General features: G+C 43.2%; 1 protein-coding gene across 2 annotated transcripts; it reads left to right on the top strand.

The window, feature by feature from the left end:
- The first annotated feature begins 867 nt into the window (after window positions 1-867).
- Window positions 868-27,084, top strand: LOC309622974 (interferon-gamma-inducible GTPase 10-like). 2 transcript variants are annotated; one of them, XR_014241222.1, is made up of 3 exons: window positions 868-6,588; window positions 21,420-22,970; window positions 26,107-27,084. XR_014241222.1 is itself a non-coding variant. In XM_082379471.1 (2 exons), exon 2 carries the CDS (start codon window positions 21,440-21,442, stop codon window positions 22,682-22,684), a length of 1,245 nt encoding a protein of 414 aa, XP_082235597.1. In that variant the 5' UTR covers window positions 868-6,588; window positions 21,420-21,439; the 3' UTR covers window positions 22,685-23,033. The 2 variants fall into 2 exon arrangements, 1 of the variants encoding a protein (XP_082235597.1); XM_082379471.1 differs by lacking the exon at window positions 26,107-27,084 and having other exon boundaries at window positions 21,420-23,033.
- The last annotated feature ends 143 nt before the right edge of the window (window positions 27,085-27,227 follow it).

Genomic DNA, 27,227 nt, shown 5'->3' with positions numbered 1-27,227 from the left:
ATGTTAGTTCCTGTTCAAGGGAGGTGTTGGTGTGTTTTGAGCAATGGTCTGTGGCAACTCTGGTAACAAAATTGATTAACTTTTTTGGGCCCTCCAGTGCAGAGGGCTGAATTGGCCCTGCTGTCCAGATCATGGCAAAGCACTGTCTTTGTTTTGTGCACAGCACACCTGTTGTTTTTAACATTAGCTCATTAGTGAATCAAGTCCCATCCCTTCATTCTGCTCCTCTCCCACACAAATGGCACTTGTCTCCTTTGATACAAATTGTTAAATTCATTTTTATCTTTGAAAATTCTGTGCTGTGTTTTTATTTTATTTTTTGTGGCTTAAAATGACACAAATTTATTATCTTATAGTTCTGGAGGTCAGAACTTTGAAACGGGTCTCATGGGGCTAAAATCAAGATGTAAGCAGGACTGGAGGTTTTGGGGGAGGGTCTGTTTCCTTGCCTCTTCCACCTTCTAGAGGGTGTCCTCATTCCTTGGTTTGGGCCCCCAGCCAACAATTGAATATCACTCCAACCTCTCTTCCTGTCATCACAACTCCTTTAACTCTTCTGCCTGCCTCTTTCACACCTTAAGGACGGTTGTGATTACACTGAGCCCAACCAGACAATCGAGAATCCCTAACTCAATCACATCTGGCAAAGTCCCTTTTGACATGTGGGGAAACATATTCCAAGGTTCTGGGGACTAGATATAGACATCTATCAGGACCCACTCTTCTGCCTGCAACAAATCTATTTATTTATTATTGGCGTATAATTGCTTTACAATGTTGTGTTAGTTTCTGCGGTACAAAGAAATTAATCAACTATATGTATACCTATATCCCCTCCTACTTGGCCCCCCCCCCCGCCCCCACATCCCACCCATCTACGTCATCACAGAGCACCAAGCTGGGTTTCCTGTGCTTTATAGCATGTTCCCGCTAGCTGTCTATTTGACCCATGGTAGTGTATATATGTCAATCCTAATCTCCCAATTCATCCCACCCTCCCCTTCCCCTGCTGTGTCCACATGTCTGTTCTCTATGTCTACATCTCTATTCCTGCCCTACAAATAGGTTCATCTGTACCATTTTTCTAGATTCCACATATATGCATTATTATATTTGTTTTTCTCTTTCTGGCTTACTTCACTCTGTATGACAGACTCTGGGTCCACCCACATCTCTACAAATGACCCAGTTTCGTTCCTTTTTATGTGGAGTAATATTCCATTGTATATATGTACCACACCTTCTTTATCCACTCATCTGTTGTTGGGCATTTAGGTTGTTTCCATGTCCTGGCTATTGTAAAGAGTGCTGCAATGAACATTGGGGTGCATGTGTCCTTTTGAATTATGGTTTTCTCAGGGTATATGCCCAGTAGTGGGATTGCTGGGTCATATGGTAGTTCTATCTTTAGTTTTTGAAGGAACCTCCATACTGTTCTCCATAGTGGCTGTATCAATTTACATTCCCACCAACAGTGCAAGAGGGTTGCCTTTTCTCCACACCCTCTCCGGCATTTATTGTTTGTACATTTTTTGATGATGGCCATTCTGACCTGTGTGAGGTGATACCTCACTGTAGTTTTGATTTGCATTTCTCTAATAATTAGGGATGTTGAGCAGCTTTTCATGTGCCTCTTGGCCATCTGTATGTCTTCTTTGGTGAAATGTCTATTTAGGTCTTCCACCGATACACCCTAGGGGACTACAGGATGGAACAGAGCCCTGATTATCCATTATTCTTATTTATGGTCAATATTACCAGAAACAGACAGACCAAGACCAGATGAACCAATACTCGGTAGTCTCTCAGGGTCACAGTTCCCTAGCAAGAGAATGGAGGATTGTCTGCCTACCACTGCAGATGGGGATACCAACAAGACTTGGTCTAACAGGGAGTTTCCCAGTTACCAATCAGGCAGCGTCAGATGGCGAGGGACTCCTTGACCCAGAAGGAAAAGTCCAATTAAAGTGGCAGTAGGCTCAAAACCAGATGACCAAATTTTATGCCTTTTCCCCCAAAAGGAAACCTCCAATCAAGGCAACCAGTAGGTAAGAATACCCTGGTGTCATCACATGCGAGATTCCACCACTTACAAGAGACATATCATAGACCAGACCAGGACCAGGACCTTGTTTCTTTCACCCTGGAATTGAAAGCACTGTGGGCCAGTGATGCCTGGTCAGTGGCAGTGCTTGGGGCTGTCCCTGAGCCAAAGGTGCCCAGGCAGCTGCTGGACATGTTCTGAGAGCTTCCACTGTAACAGGGTGATAGAGTGGGTGTATTTTCCGAGGTTTGGGCCGAGATTGCAATGTCGATAACAGGTTAGGAAACATTTACCCAGCTAAGAGAATGTGAACCTGGCTTTACCACCCTTGATTCCATCCCTGGGTCAGAAAACAATGACTGACAGGTGAGGAGAATGGAAGGCAAGGATCACTTTTTAGTGAGCCCTTTGCAAGAGAATGTGCTTTCACTTTAAGCCAACTATGGGTCTGGACTTGGTCTTCCTGGGTAAGATACCCTCATCCAAAAAAAGGTGGATTTCTTCACCATTTGTAAACCCTGAACAGGAAGTAGGAGGCCTGTGGGTCTGGGCTGTGCCTGTCCCTGAGATTCTAATGGGGATGTTAGTGTGAGCCACTCCCACCCCTACCATGGTCCCTCCTATGTGAGGGACAATTCACTACACCAGGGGTCATCAGTAGGACTGTAATTGTCTCACCTGAGTATGTCATTCCTACCCTTTATATTTCCTCTCAGCCAGCTCCCATCCTTGTAATGGGGTCAAGTGTGATGAAGAAAGGGGAAGGAGTTGACTCTTTTCCTAACCCCACTGCAGCTATCTCAGTTGAAGGAAGGACTGAGCCAGGGCAGGGGAGATTTCAACTTTATAAGAGTCTGGAGATCGTTTATTAGACCAACTGGACTTTTGCTTACCTGAGCGGAACCAGGAGACAGGATATTTCCTGAGCCATTCCTTCCCTCTGTCAACCAGGAAATGTGTGCTTTGCCTCTGTGCATTTCAGAGACCATACTGATATCCAGGAATGCCTGCCCCTCCTGAACATGTCATGCCCTGAGGAGACCAAGATATTAGAGACCTAGTCTTGTCAGTCACCACAGAACATTGCCCAATGTCAACTGAAAAGCTTAGTAAACATTTGCAAGGTAAAGGAAGGACCACACCCATTTTCCACTTCAGCTACTGCTTTTAGAGTTAAGGCACTTTCAGAGGGTTTTCTGGACAAACTCAGCCATTCTAGGCAACCCATTTTCTGCCTGTCCTCCTTCCCTTTACTCCTGTTCCCTGCTCTGCTTACCTGTACCCCCAGTCCTAGCCTGGTCTCTGATGGAGGCCTGGCACTCAGCTTCTTTGTCCACACTCTAACCTGCTCAGTGTCTGGTGGTGAAAGTCTTAACATGCAAGCATCACATGGGTTGAGGCTCTACCAGAGGTGGAGGAACATGAGAGGAGGTAGTACAACCAAAAGAGGCTGCTTCCTGGACCTTGTGAATTCCTTTGAGCCCAGTTCCAAACCAGTTCAGGCATCTAATAGACAGATTAGCCTGAAAGGAGAGCCCAAACCTAGGAAAGGTTTCCAAAGGGTGGCCCTAAAGTGCAGTCAGCAACCTTTGTATGTCTCTTGTAGACTCTGCCCAGATTCTACTTTGGTTCCTACTCTGTGTGGGGACAAAGCATCTTTGCAGAGGCTCACAGACCTATGACAGAGCCAGTTAGGAGTTTCTCCTGCAGAGGCTGCAGCTGTCCAGGTGCCCAAGGAACAATTCCACTTGGTAGGTGACCAGTAGTCACCATGACAGGTCTGTGTCACCTGTGGTCCTGAAGAAGATTCATGTGATCACAGGGCACTTAGGAGAAGAAGGTCAGACTGTGGACTGTGAGATGTGTATTCAGGGCATCAGGTCCCAGCCTGTGGACAGTTCAGAGCAAAGATGGAGAAGGCATGAACTTGGTTTTCTTATTTTACTTATTTCTTATTTTACTACTGAGGTCTTTAATTAGCTGTTTGGCTGTGTTTATCTGCATGCACAACTCATTGTCAAGTTCATTTGTGAGTTTTCATCTTTGCCTTGCAGTTCTTTCTACCTGGAATGCCAGTCTCTCTTGTACCCACAATGATTTCTCAGTCTTTCTTCCAACATAGCATTGATCGTCTCTATATGTCAGACAGAGTATTTCTCTGATGTACCCAAATTATGGAAGGAGGGAAAGAGTCATGACTGACTGCAGAGAAAAGAATACATGCAACATCAATTTGGAAAGAACTGAGATATTTTTCTGTTTAGAATCCTCTAGTTACTTACATAATATAATGATTACCTACACACTGAACAACTATCCCAAAAAACAGAACATCTTCAATAACTATACCTATCTATGTGGTCCTATTTACTCCATGCTCTGTCACCAGCCCTTGGATAAATACTTCATGAAGTATGTATTTATGATTCCTTTCTTTCATTTGTTGTTTTATCATTGACATATTCATGCCTTAACAATATTTTGTTGTGTTCTCCTGAAACTTTATTTAAACGGCATTATACTGGTTCTTAATTTAAAAACTTGGCATTATGCTACTAATATTTATTTATCTATTATATCTATGACCCATTCTTTACAATGCTGTAGAGCTCAATTTATTTATCCCTTCTCTGTCATTGGCTATCCTCTCCTTTTTCACAGTTATGAAGACTGCTGTTAGGAACACACTTCTACATATCTTCTGGACATTTGTGCATAGTGACTCTTAGGTATCATCTTAGGAGTGGAAATGCTTATTCCCAAGGTGCATGAAAGTACAGTTTTATAAAATTAAGCCATATCAGTTTTTCAAAGTGATTGTATTTTTAAAATTTTTATTATTTTTTATTGATCAAAGTGATTGTGTTGATTTACATTCCCAGCAGCAATGTTTCAGAGATCCAGTTGATCCACATTCTCACCAATACTTGATGTTTTCCAACTTTTAATTTTTCCAATTGAATTGATGCACAATGTCATCTCATTGTGCCCAGATTTTCATTTTCCTTGTTACTAAGGAGGTGCTAAACCTTCTGGTGCTTACTGGCCAGACGTGATTTTGCTTTTGTTTTTCCTGAGAAAGGTCTATTTATGTCTTTTGCCCACTTCCACACTAGATTGTTTCCCATCTCCTTAGTGATTTGTAAAATCTAAAAACTACCTTGTTTCCATTGACCCTTAGTTGGCAACATTTGTGCAAGTATATTCTCCAGGTTTTTGAAGATTTTTTTTTTACTGTCAATAAGCATTTCTTTTCATGAACAGAATCTTTTCATTTTAATGTAGTCAAAGTCACCCTGTTTGTTAATCTTTTCTATCCAGTTATTATCTGGGTATCTTGTTGAAGAAAATTTTCTGAACCCTAAGATCAGCTATAGTTTCTTCCAGAGTTTTCCATTTGAAATTTAGGCCTTTCTTCCTCTAGAGTTGATTATCAAAAGTGATATAGGTAGGGAATCAGTAACGTTTTTCCATATGGATAATTAGTTTGTCCAACTCCATTTACTAAACAGCACCTTCTTTACCCACTGACGTATGATGTACTTCTTCCATTCAACACAATTCTGTAAATCCTGAGTCTAATACAGTGTTCTGTGCTGTGTTCTGTGGGTCAGTTCATTCATCCCTGTGCCAGCACCCAAGTACAGCATTAAAGTATACTTTATTTTTACAATGTATAGAATATACATGAAAAATGCCATATATGGTACTGCAAACCCTCCCATTTCTTCTTCTTCTAAAGAAAATTTGGTATTTTCTCCTTAATCTTCCAGGTAAATTTAGGAATCCAGGCTCCTCCCTCCTCTCTGTGCCCAGCTCCTTGTGGTTTTGCCTTGTGTCCCCAGAGCCCCTTCTGGTAGTTTGATTTGCTCATCAGGTGTGACCCCACGACCCGCCAGAGTGATCCAGGCCCCGGTTGACAATGTGGCAGTCAGGTATAGGGCTCCTAATGATGAAAGAACAAAAAGACAGAGAAAAGTTAGAGAAATGCTTCTCCCTCATTCACTGGACGCTTTGAAAAGTTTCTCACAGCCTTCCTTCTTCCCTGTTGTCTGTACTCCCCTGGGTGTCTTGGCTAGGTGACCTCCCAGGGGTCCTAAGAGACCTGCCTTTCCTGGTCTTTAGTACCTCTCTGCCCTCTCCTTACTCACTGATCCTCTGGAAGTCACACTCTTGTATTTTCTTTACTGGAAAATGTGGTGTTGTAGAGAAAGACATAAACATGATTTCCCTGGTTTCATTTTCATTTCTGGAAATGTTAGTTTCAACTATCAATCTTTTCTTCCTAAGGGAGGGGCTCAAGTCAGAGGCTATTGTACTTCCTACTGCCTCCCATCCTGGGCCTCATTTCCCAGGCAGGACCGAAGTTTGCCAGTCCTTGCTCTCTACTGTGTCTGCCTTTATCTGGATGAGGACAGTTCTCTGGATTGTTCCTGTGCTGGGGGCTGCAGGGAGCACTTCACCAGACTCTGCATTTTCTACTGTTTTAGTGGAAACATTCGGGTCGGAGCTCTGACCAGAAATGTCTTTTCTCTCTTGAACTGGTGAGTGAGCAAGCTTTTTGCACTTGCAGGGATGAGATGCTTGTTTTGTGTTTGGAGGCCTGAGGGGCAGGGCTGGCTGGTGGAGACCTGTGGCTTGGTGCAGAAAGCCTGCTCCTCCTTCTCAGGTGGTTAAGAGAGTGAGGGAGGGCTGAGAACTGCCCAGGGCTAGGGCAATAGTGGTGAGAATGGGAGGAGTGACTGGATTCTGGATAAATTTGGTCAGGTTGCAGGACTGGGGGTGTGAAGTGTGAGAGAAAGAAGATTATGCGGACAGCCCCATGTGCAAATGAGGGGTGGCATTGACATTGTCTGGCAGGGAGAAGTCTATGGGAGGAGAGAGATGGGGGCTTGAGATAGGTTTGGCCTTGTTCAGTTACTAAAGATCATCCTAGACATACCAACGGGAGATGTTGTATAAACAATAGGATATTTAGGTCCGAGGTCAGGGCAGATGCCTGGGGTAGAGATATAAATTTGGGAGTTGCCAGCACGTAGATGGTGCTGGACAACATGAGACAGGTTAGGATAACCTAAAGGGTGCATGTATGTGGAGCAGGGTCAGGACTGAGCCTGTTGTAGGGGAGGAAATAATTTTCCTCTACCCTTGTAGCTTCTTATGTCTGGTTTCAGAATTAAAATGACATGAGGCAGATTAATAGAAGAAAAAAACAAATTTAACTTTGTATGTGCAGGGGTTCCATAATATGAGGCACACCTGCGTTCAGGCAATTGAGGCTTATATGTTATTCACATTTCAGGAGATGGGGTAGGAGTCTGGGACTTCAAAGAGGGAAGTCAATTTACAGGAAGATGGAAAAATAAATGTTTGATAAACAAATGTTTGCCATGCCATGCAGAAACAATGGGAAACAGAGAGGACTTTGATCAAACAGGCCTTGCTAATTTTCCCCAAGTCTACCACACTAGCTCATAGTCTTTGTAGAAATCTCTGGTGATAGCTCTTCTTCCTGAAATAGGCCCTTTATCTAAGTTCTTTTAGGCAGTTAAGGGGAAGGTAAAAGCTCTTTCTGAGTCTTTGGTTTCTTAAAAATAATCATCCTAAAATAATCCTATGCCAAAGAGATACATTTTGGGACAGCAAATTTTGCTCCCCTATGCTATGGGCACCCCAATTTCAGATCACACTGTGTGGGGGGACGTGCACACAAAGCAAGGAGTGGTCGGCCACACCCACTTCCTGCTTTAGTTTAACAAAATGGTGTTGGGGAGGAGAAATTCTTCCTCTACCCTTCTAGGTTTTTGTGGCTGGTCTAAGAATTAAATTGACATGAGACAGATTAACAGGAGAAAAAACAAATTTAATTACTATACCTATGAAAGAGGGCTCCAGAAGAATATGGGGCACAGAGGCAGTCAGACAATCAAGGCTATGTATTCATTCTGAGCAAAGGAGTTGGGGCTAAGGGTGTAGGACTTCAAAGGTGAGGAAGGGGGCTTCCCTGGTGGCACAGTGGTTGAGAATCTGCCTGCTAATGCAGGGGACACGGGTTCGAGCCCTGGTCTGGGAGGATCCCACATGCCGCGGAGCAACTGGGCCCGTGAGCCACAACTACTGAGCCTGCGCGTCTGGAGCCTGTGCTCCGTAACAAGAGAGGCCGCGATACTGAGAGGCCCGCGCACCGCGATGACGAGTGGCCCCCGCTTGCCACAACTAGAGGAAGCCCTCGCACAGAAACGAAGACCCAACACAGCCAAATAAATAAATAAATAATAATTAAAGGTGCTAAAAAAAAAAAAAAAAGCTCAGTAATCAAGATAAATAATACTAAAAAAAAAAAAAAAAGGTGAGGAAGATAAGGCACAGGGTAATGGGAAGAGGAAATGTTTGGTAAACAAGTATTTGCCTTGCCATGTAGAGACAATGGGACACAGAGAGGAATGGGAACAAATAGGCCTTGGTAAATTTCCCGGTCTACATGTCTAGCTCATATTTTTTTAGTTATCTCTGGTGACAGCTCCCTTCTTGGAACAAGCCCCCCATCTAAATGCTTTTAAGCAGTTAAGGGGAAGGTAAAAAGGAAAACTTCCTGAGTCTTCTGTTTCTTAAAAATAACCAACCTAAAATAATCCTCATACCAGAGAAGCATTTCGTGGTGGCAATTTTATCCCCTACACTGGTCATTTATCTGACTTTTCTTTCACCTTTGAAACAAAATGTCTTCTCATTGCTCTAGTACCCTTCGTTTTTATGACTTAAAGGTCACATTTCAAATACATTCAAAATACCCTCTCTCCACGCTGAGGTCGCTGATGCTAAGTGTAACAGAACATCAGAATGGGACTCATTCTTTCTTTCTCCCTATTGGCTGATACATGGCAATAATTGCTGCGCCATTTCAAGGTAAACCGCCACATAGATATTTCAAATCAGGTGGCCACAAACTAGTTAGACCACTGTCAAAGCTCTCACCTGTATAGCAGGTACAAAAGGGTTGGGGTGAGGGAATTTGTGAAGGGATATTTTGAGGGAGATGTTAGGGTATGGGATCCCCAGGGCAAAGATGGAGAGTGATGCCTGCCCCTCACGTCAAACTCAGAATGAGGGTTTTAGCAGGAGCTTAGGGAGAACAGCTAGAGGACAGGGAATTGGGTTTGTCACAAGCCTGAGATATCTAAATGTGAAAGTCAGGTTAGCAAGTCAGGTTAGCAAGATGTGGCAGGCAAGCCCAAGAATGAGTTGGGGTGAAGGGTGTGATGTGTGGTCCATACGTCTGATCCAGGCCACGTGCAGGAGAGAGCTTGTGTGAGGTCACCTCAGGGCATTTCTCAGAGGGCTGTCTGCAGGAAGGACCAGTCTGGAGTGTGGAGCTGAGGAGAGACGTGTGCAATGTGCATGCAAACCTAGGAGTCATCAGTGAGTATGTGGTCTTGTGTCGTTGGGGCTGGAGGAGATGTGGGGGAACTGAGTAGATGGAACAAGGAGGTTCCCTAAGGCTGCACATCTCACCTCTCTTTAGGGTTCCCAAGGGGAGACTGTGTTTGTAAAGGGCTTCACCCCTGGATTGGGTAGTTTTACTTCTAGGGAAGTGACAGGAGTGCCCGTTTTCAAATTATCTTGCCTTTTGTGACTCTAAAGCCCACCTTAAAAATCTCTCTCCTATTTCCCCTAGTTTATTTCTCTTCCCATCACAGACTACCGCCGTCTTTTCAATTTAATATGTGTCAGGATATTCATCTTGAACATATTTATTAATGCATATTAATGTATATATGTATCCATGAAAGCTATAGAGTAGTGCTTTATGTTTATCCCTTTAATTGTCCACAAAAAGTATTGAGCTTAAAGTCTGTTTTATAATAAAAATACCTATTTGGTCTTTGTCCACAATTCCTGGAAGGAGCTCCTAAAAACGTTGAAATTTCCTCAGTGATAGGCATGTCTTTTGTAAGATAATGAGATTATTGGGGGCAGGGAGCCTACAGAGCGTCAGGATGGGGGCTGGTGGCCAGAAAGATCGAGCCAGAATTAAAGGGTTGGCAGTTTCAGTTCCTTCCTACCCTTCCTCCCTCCAAACTCCAGGGAGGGGAGGGGGGCTGGAGATTGAGTTCAATCATCAGTGGTCAATGACTTATTCAACAGTGCCTATGTAACAAAACATTAAAACCCCTAACAAGGTCAGTTTCTTACTTCCTAAACTCAATATCATTTGGGGCATCTCTCTATGTTGATGTGCATAGGTCTACTTTATATTTTCTGACACAGCGGTCAGTCAAATGTATATTCCATTATTTATTAATTATAAAAAGGACACAGTATTACATAGGGTACAGACAACGCTGTTGTAAAAGAGGGACTCAAACACGGACACAGAGCACCAGGGAAGGCTTTCCCTCCCTCTGAGGGCAGTGCAGAGGTTAGCAGACTGCACAGCCGGGTGCTGGTTTCGTCTTGGTCAGGTAGAGCTCAGGCCCGGCCCATCTTCACAATCCACCATCTCCATGCCCTTGTCCCCATCTGTGTGCTTTTCTCTAGGGGAGCAATCTAGTCTTCTCTGATTATCACATCAAGCTTGGCCCACATTTCACTTGGTTCTCTCACTCCTCTGTCTCTCCCCTGGAAAGCAATCTCTATGAAATCAATGATTTCCATTCCTGAAGCTCCAGGGCTGGGACACTGCCTGGCACAGAGCAGACACTCAGTAAGAATTTGATTAGAGAATAAAGGAAAGAATAAAGAATGATTGTGCTTAGAAAATAAAGGGAGGATTTGCTTCTAGAATAAAGAAATAAAGGAAGGAATTATTTGACAGTTCACATGCTGTTTTCATTCCCCCTGTGATTGCTTTGGGCTTATTGAGACCCCTTTTGTAAGCAAGTGATAGCTTCTGAAGATATGAACTCAATATTACTGGTACTATATTTTCACAAGTCCTAAAGCCTTCACATCAGAGGGGAGGCTAGGCTAGGTTTTAGGCAGTGGAGTAAGATGGGGTACAATTATGCTTAAGCACAGTTACTCTCTGCTTAAACAACTAAATTGAGGCCACACAGAATCTTAAGTTAATACCTGTGGTTTGCGGTCAGTTTGAATGTTAGCCATGGATACAGGACTTTTCAGTAAGCTCAGAGCCATTCACAGCACTAATGTCACCTTTGCCACCACTTAAGAGCTAAGCATCCATTCAATTTCTCTTGAAATAGTAGGAATGGTCACCATCTTAGAGTTTGGTTATAAAATAGCATGGGGATACATCAATTTAAAGTAAATTTTACAACAAGCAAACAGAAAGTGACATGTGGAGAAATCCCTAATTTCACAGGACTGCTCCATGATTGCTCCTAGGTGAAGGTTTGGGCAATTGTCCACTCTTTCCCAACTGCTCCTAATGCTGGCTTACATTCTCCCTCAGCCACCAGTCTTATGAATGAGCCCAGGAGTAAAAGATGCATTTTACATAGGAACCAAGTATACTCAACACACATGCACAGACACAGGCACATACCTGAAAAAGAGATTTTACCACAGGATTTGCCATCTCTTCACTTTATTCAATTCCAGTGGGTAACTTAAAAAAAAAAACAACTCCTGTTATAACCCACAAAATAGATTTCACAACTTCAGACAAGCAGAATGAAAACCACTCATTAGTGGATTTCCCATGCTGGTTTCTATATAGCTCCCAACATGCCCAATTATCCCAAGTCCCAACCAAAGGGACCCATGGAGAAGTGTGGCCCACCTTGCACCAGATGTGGAATCCGAGGCATCAAGGACTTCTGTGAGCCCAGAATCCAATGTACATCAAGCCCCAAGTTTGTCCCCCATTTGGTCATTATCATGAAAGGCTGACAGAAAATCAACATGCTCGTTTATTGCAGAAAAGTATGATAAGCCTCAACATCATCAAAGGGCCTGGTACTGAACAGGACACATCTGGGAAGATGGTGTTTGAAAAGTTCCCACCTCACTAACATCATCTGTAAAGGGAAGAGTTGGTGCCCTGCAATAGAGATAGTTTCTCCAAGGCTAATACACAATTAAACTGAGGGGGACTGAAAAGTCCCATTAGACATCTCATCCTTGAAAGCCCACCTAAGGTCCCTATTCCATGCGAGGTCCACCCTGGGGAACTAGTGGACTCACAATTCCAGATGCCCCAGAAATGACCAGTGGCTCCTTCTCCAGTTTAGACACTAAGAGTGTATGAGTGGCACATCCTGCCCTCCTTCTACACATGTGGTCTCCATCAGAAGACCCCAAATGCCAGGAACATGGAGATGAGAGGCACACTGCCTCCACACTGGAGGGCTGGATGGGTTTGGAGCAGCAAAGTGTTTGTGTGCTGATGTGGTCCCTGAAGAATGTCAGAGAGGGGTCCTGCTATGAAAACTCACTGAAATGAGTAAGCCAGATGCCAAGTTCTCCTGTCCTGGTGTGGGCTCCACCTTTCATGTCCTTACAGTAGCTCAGTTATCAAACACGTTCCATCTTAGGAGCCCTCTCACTTACACACTCCATGGAAGCAGAGGGTGATGGTGATCAGATAGATGTCAGTGGGCCTCCTGGCATGTCACCCCTCCCTGGGGAACAGTCCTCTCCTCAAACAGAGGCAATTCCTTCTGGGACCATCCAAGCTCAGATTGCTCCAGAAGGAAGAAATGGAATTGTGGAGGGTTGGGGTTGCCCTAGGGAGAGCTGAGGGGAAGGAGGGAAGAGGAGCTGGGAAGGACAGTTGGTTGTCCTGCAGTTTTCTCCTTCAGCGACCCCTCGGGGACACTGGACCTCTCAGCTGGGTTATTTCTAGATCTGAATGCTGGCAGGGTTCCAGCTGCAGGGGGACTCAGGCAGCGGAAGTTTCAATTCTATTCCTGGAAATGACTCTAGCTGTCCAGGAAAGGGAGCGCCAGTTTCCTTTCTGCATTCCATAGTGGAGGGGGCACTGGCCTGAGCCAGACTCTAAGGCCTCAGTGTCAAATCAGTGCACAGAGGCCAAGCACAGAGTTGGGGTGTCCTGGGTCCAGCCCTGCTGCTTCCCTCCAGAGCCATGTCCTCGGATGTTGGTCCTCAGCTCAGTCCTATGTCCACCTTCAGCTTCACCATCACCCAAACCCTGCCCCTTCCTGAGGCTCAAGACACTGTCTGCAGAGATGCTCCCTGGTGTTGCCCAGCTCACTCAGCACTTGAGTTCACTTGTTACCACCAGCTTTGCTTGGAGTGCATATTCTCCATCCATCACGGACCTCCCTGCCAACTCCAAGCTCTGACCCCTACCTGCTGTCAATGTACCTGCTGGGCGCCTGAGACCCAGCAATGCTCACCACTGGCCAGGTGACCCTGGGCATCTGCCTAACATCCTAGTGATTGTCATGTGCTCGCTCTCAGATCAGAAGGAAAAGATCAGAAGGGATCAGAAGGAAAAGCTCCCCAAGTCTTCTGTGGTCAGGAGAGAGGCCCCAGACAGAGGACTGTGTGAGTGTAACAGAGAAAGTTTTCAAGGCTTACAATGCTTCCAAGGTTTAGGTAGAGATTGCAAACGTCAATAATAGGATAGGAAATTCTTATGCATCTAAGAGATTGTGAATTCAATTTAGCCACCATTGATTCCTTCCCTGGGTCAGAAAAAGACAGTTGACAGGTTGAGGAAAGGGGAAGGCAAAGATCACTTTAGTGGACTTGTTGCAAGGGGTATGGCCAACAGTGAGGGCTGGATGTTCTTTTCTGGGTAAGATGATATCAGGAGGTAAGAGGCTGGGGCTACCCACCTTGCCCAACTCTAAGGAGGAGGTAGCAGGCCTGCAGGTCTGGGCTGTGCCTGTCCCTGAGATCCCAATGGGGACGTCAGTGTGAGCCACCCATGGCCCCACCTACGTGAGGGACAGTCACTGCACCAGGGGCTTCAGCAGGATTGCACCTGTCCCACCCGAGTGTGTCTTTCCTACCCTTTATTGTTCCCATCCTTGTAATAGGGTCAGTAGGAGGAAGAAAGAGGGAGAAGCTGACTCTTTTCCTGTCCCTGCTGCAGCTATCTCACATGGTGGAGGGACTGAGCCAGGGCAGGTGAGATTTCAACTCTGTAAGAGTCTGCAGATTGTTTATGAGACCAATTGGACTTTTGCTTACCTGAGTGGGACCAAGAGACAGGATATTTCCTGAGACATTCCTCTCCTCCTCCAACCAGGAAATGTGTGCTTTGCCTCTGTGCATTTCAGAGACCTTATTGATGTCCAGGAGTAACTTCCCTGTCCTGAAGGTGTGATGCCCTAAGGAGACCGAGATATTAGAGGCCTAGTCTTGTCAGTCACCCACAGAACAGGGCCGAATTGCAACTGAAAAGCTCAGTAAATATTTGCAAGGTGACGGAAGGACTACACCCATTTTCAACTTTAGCAACACTTTTACAGTTAAGCCACTTGCAGAGGATTTTTCTGGAGGAACTCAGCCTGAACCCTGCTGGTCCACACAACAGCCTGAGGGCTTTAGGCAAGGCATTTAAGGCCTGTCCTCCTTCCCTTTTCTCCTGTTCCCTGCTTTGCTTTGCTTTGCTAGTGTTCCCAGGCCTAGTCTGGTCTCAGATACAGGCCTGACACAGCCTCTTGTTCAGCTCTCCAGCCTGCCCAGTTCCTGGTGGTGAAGTGAGGACCATGCAAACATCACATGGGTTGAGGGCCTGCCAGAAGATGGAGAAACATGAGAGGAGGTGGCTCAACCAAAAAAGAGGCTGAATTTGGCTGCCTGCCTGGACCTTGTGAATTCCTTTGAGCCCAGGTTCAAACGATTTCAGGCATCTAATGGACAGATTAGCCTGAAAGCAGAACCCAAACCTAGAAAAGGTTTTCAAAGTGTGGCCCTAAAGTGCAATCAGCAAACTTTATATGTCTCTTGTGGACTCTGCCCAGATCCTACTTTGGGTTCCTACTCTGTGCAGGGAGAAGGCACCTTGCCAGAGACTCACAGACTTCTGATGGGGCCTGTTAGGAGTTTCTCCTGCAAAGGCAGAAGCCATGCTTGAGTCCAAGGAACAATTCCACTTGGTAGGTGCACAGTAGTGACCATGACATGCTGTGTCACCTCTTGTCCTGAGGAAGGTTCATGTGATCTCAGTGGACTTAGGGCTAGAAAGTCTGACTATGGACCATGAGGTGTACATTGAGGGGCATCACTGAGCAATGGCCACTCCAGGCCAGAGACTATGAAATGGGGCACCAGACTCAGAGTGACCCTCACAGTGAGGACCAGTCCAGCCCTGGGGAACTCTGAGTGGTGTTTTTAATTAATACTGAGGTCTTTTATTTATTTTATTTTACTTATTTTTTGGCTACATCAGGTCTTAGTTGTGGCACGTGGTATCTTTGCTGAGGCATGCGAGATCTTTAACTGTGGTGCACAGTCTCTTCACTGTGGTGCGCGAACTTCTCTCTAGTTGCGGCGCGCAGGTTTTCTCTTTTCTATTTGTGGCGCACACGTTCCAGGGTGCGTGGGCTCTGTAGTTGTGGCATGGGGGTTCCAGAGCACATGGGCTCTGTAGTTTGTGGCATGCAGGCTCTCTAGTTGAGGTGCACGAGCTCAGTAGTTGTGGCACACAGGCTTAGTTGCCCCAAGGCATGTGGTATCTTAGTTCCCTGACCAGGGATCGAACCTGTGTCCCCTGCATTGGAAGGTGGATTCTCTACCATTGGACCACCAGGGAAGTCCCAAAACTGAAGTTTTTAATTGGGTGTCTGTATGTGTTCATCTGCATCTACAGCTAGCTGTCAAATTCATTTGTGATCTTTCTTCTTTGCCTTGCAGTTCTTTCTGCCTGGAATGACAATCTCTCTTGTCCCCACCTCCTCCCTCAACGATTTCTCTGCTTTCTTCCATCATAGCATTGATTGTCTCTATGTGTCAGACAGAGTATTTCTCTGATGTCCCCAAACTATGGAAGTAGGGAGAGATTCATGACTGACTACAGAGAAAAGAATACATGCAGCACCAATTTGAAAGAACTGAGATATTTTTCTTTTAAAAATCCTTTGTTTACTTATATAATAGGATGATCACCTACACAGTGAACAACCATCCCAAGAAATAGAACACCTTCAATAATTACACTTACCTATGTGTTCCTATTTACTCCATACTCTGTCACCAGCCCTTGTTTAGCAACTTCATGAAGTATGTATTTACAATTCCTTTCTGTCATTTGTTGTGTTATCACTTACATATGCGTGCCTAAACAATATTTTGTTGTGTTTTCTTGAAGATTTATTTAAAGAGTATTCTTTTTTCCTACTATTTTTTTCTACCATTTCTACTAAATTCTATTTATTTTAACCTCAGTGTTGTGTTACTAAGATTTATTTACCTACGTATAACAATGGATCAGTGTTGTAGAGCTCAGTTTATTTATCCATTCTCTATCAATGGCTATCCTCTCCTTTCTCACAATAATGAAGACTGCTGTTAGAAACACATTTTACATGTCCCCTGTACATTTTTGCACAGTGACTCCTGGGTACCGTGTTAGGAGTGGAAATGCTGGGTCCTAAGGTGCATGAATGTACAATTTAATAAAATTAATCCATACTTTTTTCATAGTGATTGTATTGATTTTACACTCCCAGCAGCTATATTTCAGAGATTCTACTGATTCACATTCTCCCTAGTACTCAATATCGTCCAACTTAAAAATTTTTCCAATTGAATTGACATACAATGTCATCTCACTGTGCACAGTTTTGCATTTGCCTCATTACTAAGGAGGATGCTAAACTTTCTGTGTGCTTATTGGTCACACCTGTTTTTGTTTTTTGTTTTCTTCCTGAGAAAGATCTGTTCATTCCCCCCCCGCCCCCCACACCTTGCACTTCCATACTGGATTGTTTTGCTTCTTAGTGATCTCTAGCATTTTAAAAATACCTTCTTAGTATTGATTTTTAGTTTATGACATTTGTGCCAATATCTTCTCCACATGTCTGGAGAATTTTTTACTGCCCTGAAGCATTTCTTTTCATGAACAGAAACTTTTCATTTTAATGTACTCTAAGGCACCCCATTTGTCAATCTTATTTATACAGTTATCTTCTGGGTATCTTGTTTAAAATTTTTTTCTGTACCCTAAGATCTGCTATATTTTCTAATATTGTTTTCTATTTGAAGTTTAGATCTTTACTCTTCCTCTAGAGTTGATTATCAAAAGTGATATAGGTAGGGAATCAGTAACATTCTCCAAATGGAAAACCAGTTTTTCCAGCTCCATTTACTTGATAGTGCCTTCTTTACTCACTGACATTCCATGTACTGGGTTGGCCAAAAAGTGCCTTCAGTTTTTAAGTAAAAATAAAAGACACACTTTTCATTTTCACCAAGAACTTTATTGAACAGCATAGTCACCCTTTTGTTCCACTACCTTCTGCCATTTTTCAGGCAACTTCATAATTCCATCTGCCCAAAAGTTTGTCATCTTTTTGAGCAAAGAACTGCTCCAGGTGTCTTTTACAGTCTTCCAGGGAATTGAAATTTTTTCCATTAAAAGAATTTTGCAAAGACCTAAATAATGGAAACCTGAAGGTGTAATGTCTGGTGAATATGGCGGATGAATCAGAACTCCCCAGCTGAGCTGTAACAGTTTTTGCCTGGTCATCAAAGAAACATGTGGTCTTGCATTATCCTGATGGAAGAGTATGCGTTTTCTGTTGACTAATTCTGGACGCTTTCGTCGACTGCTGCTTTCAGTTGGTCTAATTGGGAGCAGTACTTGTTGGAATTAATCGTTTCGTTTTCCAAAAGGAGCTCATAATAGAGGACTCCCTTCCAATCTCACCATATACACAACATCACCTTCTTTGGATGAAGACCAGCCTTTGGTGCAGTTGGTGGTGGTTCATTTCACTTGCCCCACGATCTCTTCCGTTCCACATTATTGTACAGTACTTTTACTGTACACTTTTCATCACCCATCACAATTTATTTTTAAAAAGGTATGCTTAAGTAGAGAATTACATGTGGAAATATGGTCAAGAAGGTTTATTTTAGCATAAGTTATGTAAGGATCCTACACATCAAAGCGCTTAACATAACCAAGCTGGTGCAAATGATTTTCAACACTTGATTTGGATATTTTGAGTATGTCGGCTATCTCCCACATGGTATAACATTGGTTGTTCTCACTTAATGTCTCAATTTGATCACTGTCAACTTCAACTGGTTTATCCAACCGTGAAGCATTGTCCAGCGAGAAATCTCCAGCACGAAACTTCGCAAACCACTTTTGACATGTTCAATCAGTCACGGCACCTTCTCCATACACTGTACAAATCTTTTTCTTTTTTTGCGTTTCAGTTTCATTTTTACCCTTCTTGAAATAATAAAGAATAATATGCCAAAAATGTTGCTTTTTTCTTCCATCTTCAATATTAAAATGGCTACACAAAACTTCATCAATTTTGACGTCATTTTTTAAATGCATGCTGATATGACAGCTGTCACATACACTCTAGCAAAATTTTTTCAAATGAAGTTAAAGACAACTAAGTGCTACTAGAGCCATTTTATGGAAAAAACCGAACGAACATTTTGGCCAACCCATATGTCTCCCTTTCAACATAATTCCACACATGCCTGAGTCCAAGACAGGGATTGGTATTGTGTTCTGTGGGTCAGTTGGTTTATCCCTATGCCAGCACCCAAGTACAGTATTAAATATACTTTGTTTATTTTTATAATGTATAAAATATACATGAAAATATACCATACAGGGTATGGCAGGTCTTCCCATTTCCTCCTTGAAATGTGGGTTCTCAAATATCAATCAGATCTTCCAGAGGGAGAGGCTCAGGTTAGAAGGTATTGTACTTCCTGACGCCTCCCCCTTCTGGGCCTCATTACCCAGGCAGCAGAGGTTTGCTAACCTTTGTTCTCTACAGTGAGCACAGGAGCACACTGTGTCTGCATTTCCTGGTGAGAACAGTTCTGGGGAGTGTCCCTGCACAGTCTCAGCATTTTCTGCTGTTTTAGTGGAAACATTTGGATCTGATCTCTGTCATAGGAAGTCCATTTTCTCTCTGGAAAACATGCTCTATACCTGCAGTGGCCAAGGCCAGCTTTGTGCTTGGAGGGCTGAGGACAGGGCTGGCTGGTGGAGAGCTGGAATTCCATCCAGCAGTTCATGCCAACCTCTTTGAAGAATAGACAACCCCTGTGTCTGAAGATGCCTTTCCTTTCTTCCTTCCTTCCTTTCTTTCTTTCTTTCTTTCTTTCTTTCTTTCTTTCTTTCTTTCTTTCCTTCCTTCTTTCTTTGAGAAAGTTGTAAGAAAATTTGGGGCAACAGAAGGTTTACTGGTTTCTCCAGTAGTAAACTATGTAATGTTTAATGCACACTCAGGGTTTTCTGATTCTAGCCTTTCATTACCATAAAGATATTTAAATCTCTTTGAGTTTTGGTAATTAATAGCAATGCAAAATAATTAGTTTCTTTGCCATTTCCCTACTCTGTGCAGGCTATAACCAAATACCACAGACTGGGTGCCTTATGAAGAAAAATCTGTTTCTCATACTTCTGGAGGATGAAAGACCAAGATCAAGGCACATGTAGATTAGATGTCTGATGAGAACACACTTCCTAGATGAATGTCTTTTCTGTTTAAGCTCACATGTCAGAAGGGTTAAGCTAGCTCTTTGGGGTCTCTTTTATGAGGGCACTAATCCATTCATGATGGCTCTGCCCACATGACCTAGGCACGTTCGAAGTGTCCACTTACTAATAAAATCACTTTGAGCATTACATTTTATCTATGAATTTATGGGGACACATTTAGTCCATAGCCCATATAAATCTGTCTGTTGAGGTTCAATAGTCTTCCCACCCTCTTCTTAGAAGACAGCACTCTTGTCTCACTTTGACATTCATTTCAATATTCCTGAGCTATAAACGTGTCTCTTCTTTGGTATTCTCCTTTCAACTAGCATTAACATCTGCTTACTTCCTTCATTAGTGATCAGTTAAATAAAATCCTTAACATGTATTCATTTAATATTTTTTGAGAGTCATGATTTTACTTTTTAAAAAAAATTGTCTTTGCACAATATGTAGAATGGGGGTGGAGGGCATTCAACACACCCCTACTGGACAGAGCCCACTGGTAATATGTGAAACAATCTTATGGTATAAATATTCTTTAAATCACAGTTTCTTGGTATGACTTTCCTCACTCATAGTGAATGAGAGGAGGTCCCATCAGTATCATATTAATAATTTCTTTAAATTGCCTTGGTTTAATCAGATGCCCATGTTTCAAAACTGTGCTGAATTGGATAGGGAAAATTAGAGCTCTTATTTACTTCCTCTGCAACTTCCTGTCACATGTTTTAAGTTCCACCCAAAGTGGTCCATAAAGTGAGGTAAATAGACATTAAGCTGCCATGGGGTAACTATTACCACAATGACTATGTTCTTGGTTGTCTGCCTTATGGAACATACATCCTGGCGTACAGGCCACCTGGTGGGCTTGTCTCTGTCTCCTGCCTCTCCCACAACGCAAGTCCTGTCCTGATTTGCTGCAGGGTATTGGAAGTGAGGGTCTTTCTGGAAGTCATCTGTGCTCACTAACATGTTGGCCTAAGTGGTTCTTCCTGCGGAATGGAAAGGTGCTGGGCTCTGTATTCACGTTTCAGGAAAATACAGACAGTCTATATTAGTTTCCCATTGCTCTGTAACAAATTACCACAAACTTAGTGGCTTAAGACAATATACATTCATTCTTTTATAGTTTTGGAGGTGAGCAGTCAAAATGAATCTTAAGGGGCTACAATTAAAGTGTCAGTAGGACTGGTTCCTTCTGGAGGCTCCAGGAGGTAATTCATTTTCTTGTCTTTTCCAGGCTCGAGACGCTGCCTGGCATTCCTTGGCTCATTGCCCTCCCTCCATCTTCACTACAACCTTTGTTCCTATTATCCCATCTTCTTTTCTGCATTTGGCCATGCCTCACTCTTATAGGGATGCCTGTGATTATATTTAACCCATGTGGACAAACCAAGATAATCTTTCCATCTGAAGATCATTAACTTAATCACATCTGCAAAGTGCTTTTCACTATGTAAGGTAACACATTCACAGGTTCTGGGGTTCAGGATGTGGACATCTTAGGGGCCATTATTCTGTCTCTACATTGTCCTGTCTCCTGGGACATATAAATCATCAGCTTAGAAAACAGGTAGTCTTTTCTGTAGCAATGGAAACAAAAGTCATCAGGAAAAATAAATTAACTGTAGTAACATGAGTAAGTGTGAGAGATGGGACTGATCTGTTGAGACCACTGTGTTTCCTCAGCTGAACCTGCCTGTTCTGCTGCTTCATTCACCTTACCTCCTTATTCTCTTTCTTTTTCCACAGATCATCCAGAGTTAACTGGCATGGATTGGTTCACCTCATATTTCCTGTCAGGAAAGAATTTTGAGCAATTGGCCCAAAAATTTGTCCCTCACTACTCCACATTGATCAGCAAGGCAGGGGGGATCCTCTCTCAGGAAAGCGTTGAACGTATTCGAAGAGTCTTTCAGGAGGGGACTTTAAAAGAGGTGGTTGAAGAGATTCAGGAAGCACTTCAGAAATCTGAGAATGCTCCCTTGGATGTGGCTGTGATTGGGCAATCTGGTTCTGGGAAGTCCAGTTTCATCAATGCCCTGCTAGGTCTTGGTCATGAAGAGGAGGGGTCTGCTCATGTTGGAGTTGTGCCAACCACCATGAAGAAAACCCCCTATCAACATCCAAAATATCCCAGTGTGACCTTCTGGGACCTGCCTGGAACTGGGACTCCCAATTCCCTTCCAGATTCTTATCTAGAAATTATAGGAGATGATGACTATGACTTTTTCATCATTATTTCTTCCTCACGGTTCAGCTCAAATGATGCTCTCCTGGCCCAGAAAATCAAGGAGAAGGGGAAGAATTTCTATTTTGCTAGAACAATGGTGGATGTTGAATTACATAGTGAAGAGAAACGCAAACCCATAACCTTCAAAAAGGAGAGAGTCCTTCAGCAGATCCGAGATGACTACCTGGCTATTCTCAGCAACATCGGAGTATCTAATCCGTGTGTCTTCCTGGTCTCCAACTTTCACCCGGATAAGTTTGATTTCCCAAGACTGCAGGAGACACTGCTGCAGGATCTCCCTGCTCATAAGCACTACACCTTTGTGCTCCAGTTGTCCAATTTGTCTGATGCTTTCATTGAGGTGAAGAGAGTTATCCTCAAAGAGAAGATCTGGCTGAATGCCCTGAAATCAGCCGCTTTGGCCATCATCCCTTTCATGGCCTTCTTCAGTGGCTTTGATTTGCCTAAACAGGAGAAGTGCTTGAACCTTTATCGAAGCTATTTTGGTTTGGATGAGCAGTCAGTCAAAGAGATTGCCCAGAAGCTGGGCACATCTGTGCAAGAGATCAAGAGCTCCACAAAGTCCTTGGATTTCTGGTTATTTGTGAAGAATGACAGTATAGCAGCAAAGGCCATGAAATGTGCTGAATCCTTTTGCTCAGTGAACGGAGGACTCCGATCTTCTATCTTTCAATTTTTGAAAGTATATTTTCTACGTTTGAAATTCATCAATACTGTGGCTGATGATGTTAAAATGCTGTTGCATAAGACTTTAGAGAGCTGAAGTCTAAGAGAATGAGGCAGAGATGGGTATAGAGTTGCCTAACTGAATAACAAAAGGGCCTCAGGTCTTGTGTTCTCTGGGTGGGAGCAGGATCCTCTTCTACCCACCACCAAGGCCAACACTACCCTAAAGTAAAAAGATTGTCTCACTGTTTGAAAAAGACCATTGCTCCACATTGATGCTACACTGCTAAGTAAAGGGAATTTTCTGTACTCTCTAAGCTATTTTGCTCTAATCATGACAGAAATGCACCATATAACTTTCATTAATCTCCTGGTGTTATAAGGTATTTTTCATTTGCAAGTTTTACTCTGATAATAAACATTTGGTAATAATAAGATAACTGTTATCTATTGGCTTTTTATGAATTATTATCCCCAGTCATCATTTCAATACCATCCTCACCAAAATAAGGGAAAATACACAACTATGGGAATATGGCCAAGTGAATAGTTGATGATGTGTATGGGGAACCACAGCAGGTAGAAAAGAGAGGATTAGAGAAATGATTTAGAATGTAATATTTCTAGATACTGTTAGAAATTAAAGGGAGGGAAACCAAGTCAGCGTTTATATCTCTAGGACTTTTTCAACACTGGATAGATTAAGAGACCAGCGAACAGGGCACGATGAGGGACAGGAGATTTGAGAGAGTGAAGTTGAATTAAGAAGGAAAGAAAAGATTAACTGAACTGGGATAAATGAGAGAATAGAGTGTTTTTTTCTCTCACCCAAAATTTTACATCAAACTTCTGAAACAGAAGCACACAACAACAGTACCTGTCTCAAGTCTTGGGGGTTTTTACTCCTGCTGTAACTGTAATTGTACATGTGACTTTCTTCTCTTCTTCTCTATATCACTGGTATAGGGTGGATGCTGTACGGTCTAAGAGATGTACATGGCTGAGGCCTTCCCTTAGATCCCCACACTCTGAAGGCTCTCTCAGTGGGTGGAGGGCACTGAGATATGAAGTAGGACATGAGGGGTCCACAATCACCCTACTCCTCCCTGTTCCCCCACTGCTCAGCAGAGGACTCCTGTAGGGCAGAAGCAGTCAGTGGGGGATGAAGCAGATCACTATGTGTGCTGCCTCATATTCAACAGATATGTGAAATGATAAAAGAGAAGGAGCTCTTGACTTTCTGTTATGGACAGATTGCATTAAAAAATTTTTGTTCGTCAGATGTGACCAACATTGGGACTCACACGACCTTCCCCCTCTCCAGAAATTATGACTTTCCACATTCCCCAGGCTTTTTCACTTCATTTCAGTGACCTTCCATCAAGATAGCAAAGGACAAATCAAATGGGTCTTGTGTGGGTCCCAGTGGAAACACCCTTGCTACAAAACAAGAGTTATCAAATATTTACATCTGTGGTTTTTGTTTTCAAAGTTCCCTTATTCCCAAATAAGACAGGCAGGGTTAATGAGTCTTTCTCTCTGGGAAGAAAGAACTCAGAGGAGGAAAATAGAAAATCTGTTCTGGTGTCTTGTTTTCATCACCCAGAGTGAACAGGAGGGTTCATGTACCTAGGAGAACATTCAGGAAGTGCCTGAATGATTCCCCTCGCAGGGAAAAAAGTGGGGAAATGGGAGGAGGCTGTGAAGAAGAAGAGAGGTCTCAGGGTCTGGTAGGAGGGGACAGAACTGTGCGGAGTCTCTAAACTGAGACCTTTGAGCCTAGCACATCAATACGTGTGAGCATCAGGCTCTTATAAGGGCAGTTTCTGAAGTCCAGCCAGACTGTCAGCAGAAGCTTCAGAAGTTCCTGTGGGTGGTGCTGTAATGGTTGACCGCCACGTTAGGCATTGGGTGAGCCTCTTTCATTCAACAGTCTGCAGCCCATAGCCTGAAACACCACTTCATTGTGCCATGCACTTCCTTGGTCCCCATGTGTCTTACCTTGTGAGCACAAAACTCCTTTTCATGACCACTAGAGGGTTGGTGTTACTGAGAAAGGGAAGCCCCTCTTTTCCCCTCATCCCTGCCCCTCAGGGTTACTGGTTGAAAGCATCTTCCTGGATGCTGGATCCTACCGCTGGATTAGTGGTAAAACAGTTCCTATCCTGTCTTCTCTCTCAAATCAGTGTCTAGTAGATACAAATTGGTTCTCTGCACTGGGACACTTTTGAAAAGCGTATTGTGAATGGTACAGTTTCCTGGATACCTGACACTTGAGCAGAGACAAAAAATGTGCATATATGTTGGAAGAGTGCCCCCAGTAAAGGGAACAGCAAATGTAAGGTTGTGAAAATGGGAGGAACTTGCCATGTCCACTGAGTAGGTAGTAAGCCCCAGTGGTGGAGTAGTGACCAATGGGAGAGTGGTAGGATATGAAGGGTGAGGAGTAATCAGGGAACAGGAATGTAGGACAATGGTGGGCATGGTCTTTTCTTCAGAATTTATTCTAAGTATGATGGAACCACTGAAGGTGTTAGGCATGACTTAATTTAGGCTTGGCAAATAGATTACAGTGGAGGCTGAAAGGATAGGTCTAAAGCACCTAAAGGTGATTATTCATTCCTTCTTGTTAGAGATGATGGTGGCTTGGACAATAGTGAGAGAGACAGAGAGTGTGAGAAGAAACTGGGTTCAGGATGTATTTTGAAGATAGACCTGCCAGGTTTGCTGACTAGATGAGGATGTTAGAGGGAGACTATAAGAATCACCTGATGATTCCTTCTGAGCAACTAAGTAAAGGGGGTGCCATTCAAAGAGATGGGGAAGTCTCTGGGAGAGTAGACCTGGGGGTAGGGGTGAGGTTGGGGAATTAAGAGTCGAGATCTAAGAAAAGGACTGTTAGACTTGAGGTGTCCGTTGGAACTCTGAGTGGAGGTGCCATGTGGACAGGTGGAGGTTTGAGTCTGAGGGTCAGCAGAGATCATGGTTGTGCTGCTTTCTATCTGTCTGACGTTTGGCAAATCACTGAGAAGCACTTTCCTTTACCCTCAAAATGGGGATCAACTTATCCACTCAAGGACCTTTTGGGGAATACAAGTCCTGGGATGATTTAATATTTACATGAAAGGAGTATGGTGCAGTGAAAGTGCTCCACGGAGTGACAGAATTTATTAGGAGGTAAGCCACAGGTAAATTAACTTGGGAGAGAAAAATTTATCATTATAAACCTGTCTCCAGGGAACAAATGAGGACGGGAATGCAGGCAAACTGGTAAGGTAATCACCATACTTCCGCCTGAATCTGGGGCTCCATTAGGTTCCCTCGACTTCTCCGTTTTATTGACTACTTTTTTTCCTGTCAATGAGTTAATTTGTTCATTTTCCCCCATATTGATATTCACTTGTTGTAGCAACATTTGTTGAAAAGGCATTCGTTTTTCCATTGAATGTTGTCTTAGCAACTTGTTAAAAAATTTGGGGTTAATTTCTGTCCTCACTATTCTATTTCATTGTTCTGTAGGTCTATCCTTTCTTCAGTGCCTCAGTGTCCTGATTATGGAAATTTTCTAGCAAGTTTGGAATAGGATAAGTTTACAGTGTGAGTCTTCAAACTTTATTCTTCTTTTTCAAATTGTTTAGTCTATTCTGTTCCTCTTGTCTTTCCTGTATAAATGTAGAATTAGCTTATCAATATCTATGAAAAAAGCTTGCTGGGATTTTGATTGGGATTTTTTTCAATTTATAGATCAAACTGAGGAAAACTGACACCAGCACACTATTGAGGCCGTCAATCCATGAACACAATATGTCTCTACGTGTATTTGAATCTTCTTTTATTTCTTTCTTCTGTGTTGTGTAGTTTTCAGTGTATATCTCCTGCATATATTTTGTTGTTTATATCTAAGTATTTTATTTATTTAGTGCAATTATAAATGATACTTTTTTTAAAAAACAAATTTCAATTGTTCCTTGCTGGAAAATAGGAGTACTTTTGTATACTGATCTTGTATTTTGCAACATTTCCACTCACTTATTAGTTCTAGGAGTTTTTTGTGCATTTGTTGGGATTTTTTAATGCAGAATATTACACCCTGTGAACAGAGACATTCCTATTTTTTCCTTTTCAACAAGTATATCTTTCTTTTTCTTGTCTTGTTGCACTAGCTAGGACTTCAATATTATGTATCATAGAGTGGTGAGAGAGGGTATTTTTGTCTTGTTCCTTACCTTAGGGAAAAACATTCAGTCTTTCATTATTAAGAATGATGGGGCTTCCCTGGTGGTGCAGTGGTTGAGAGTCCGCCTGCCAATGCAGGGGACATGGGTTTGGGCCCTGGTTGGGGAGGATCCCACAGGCCGCGGAGCAACTGGGCCCGTGCGCCACAACTACTGAGCCTGCACTCTGGAGCCCGTGAGCCACAACTACTGAAGCCAGCATGCCTAGAGCCTGTGCTCTGCAACAGGAGAGGCCGTCACAGTGAGAGGCCCGTGCACCGCACGAAGAGTGGCCTCTGCTCTCTGCAGCAACGGAGACCCAACGCAGCCAAAAAAAAAAAAAAAAAAAAGAATGATGCTAGCTGTGGCGGGCAGTGGGGGGGGGGGTTGTTTTTCAATATAAATGGTTTTTATTAGGCTAAGAAA

This window comes from Balaenoptera borealis (genome assembly GCF_965194805.1).
Source record: "Balaenoptera borealis genome assembly, chromosome: 2".
Classification (NCBI taxonomy): Eukaryota; Metazoa; Chordata; class Mammalia; order Artiodactyla; family Balaenopteridae; genus Balaenoptera; species Balaenoptera borealis.
This window is presented reverse-complemented; position numbering and strand designations above follow the sequence as displayed.

Bases quoted from the DNA above. Each gene is read 5' to 3' on its own strand.
- LOC309622974 (XM_082379471.1), top strand. From the start codon at position 21,440: ATGGATTGGTTCACCTCATATTTCCTGTCAGGAAAGAATTTTGAGCAA.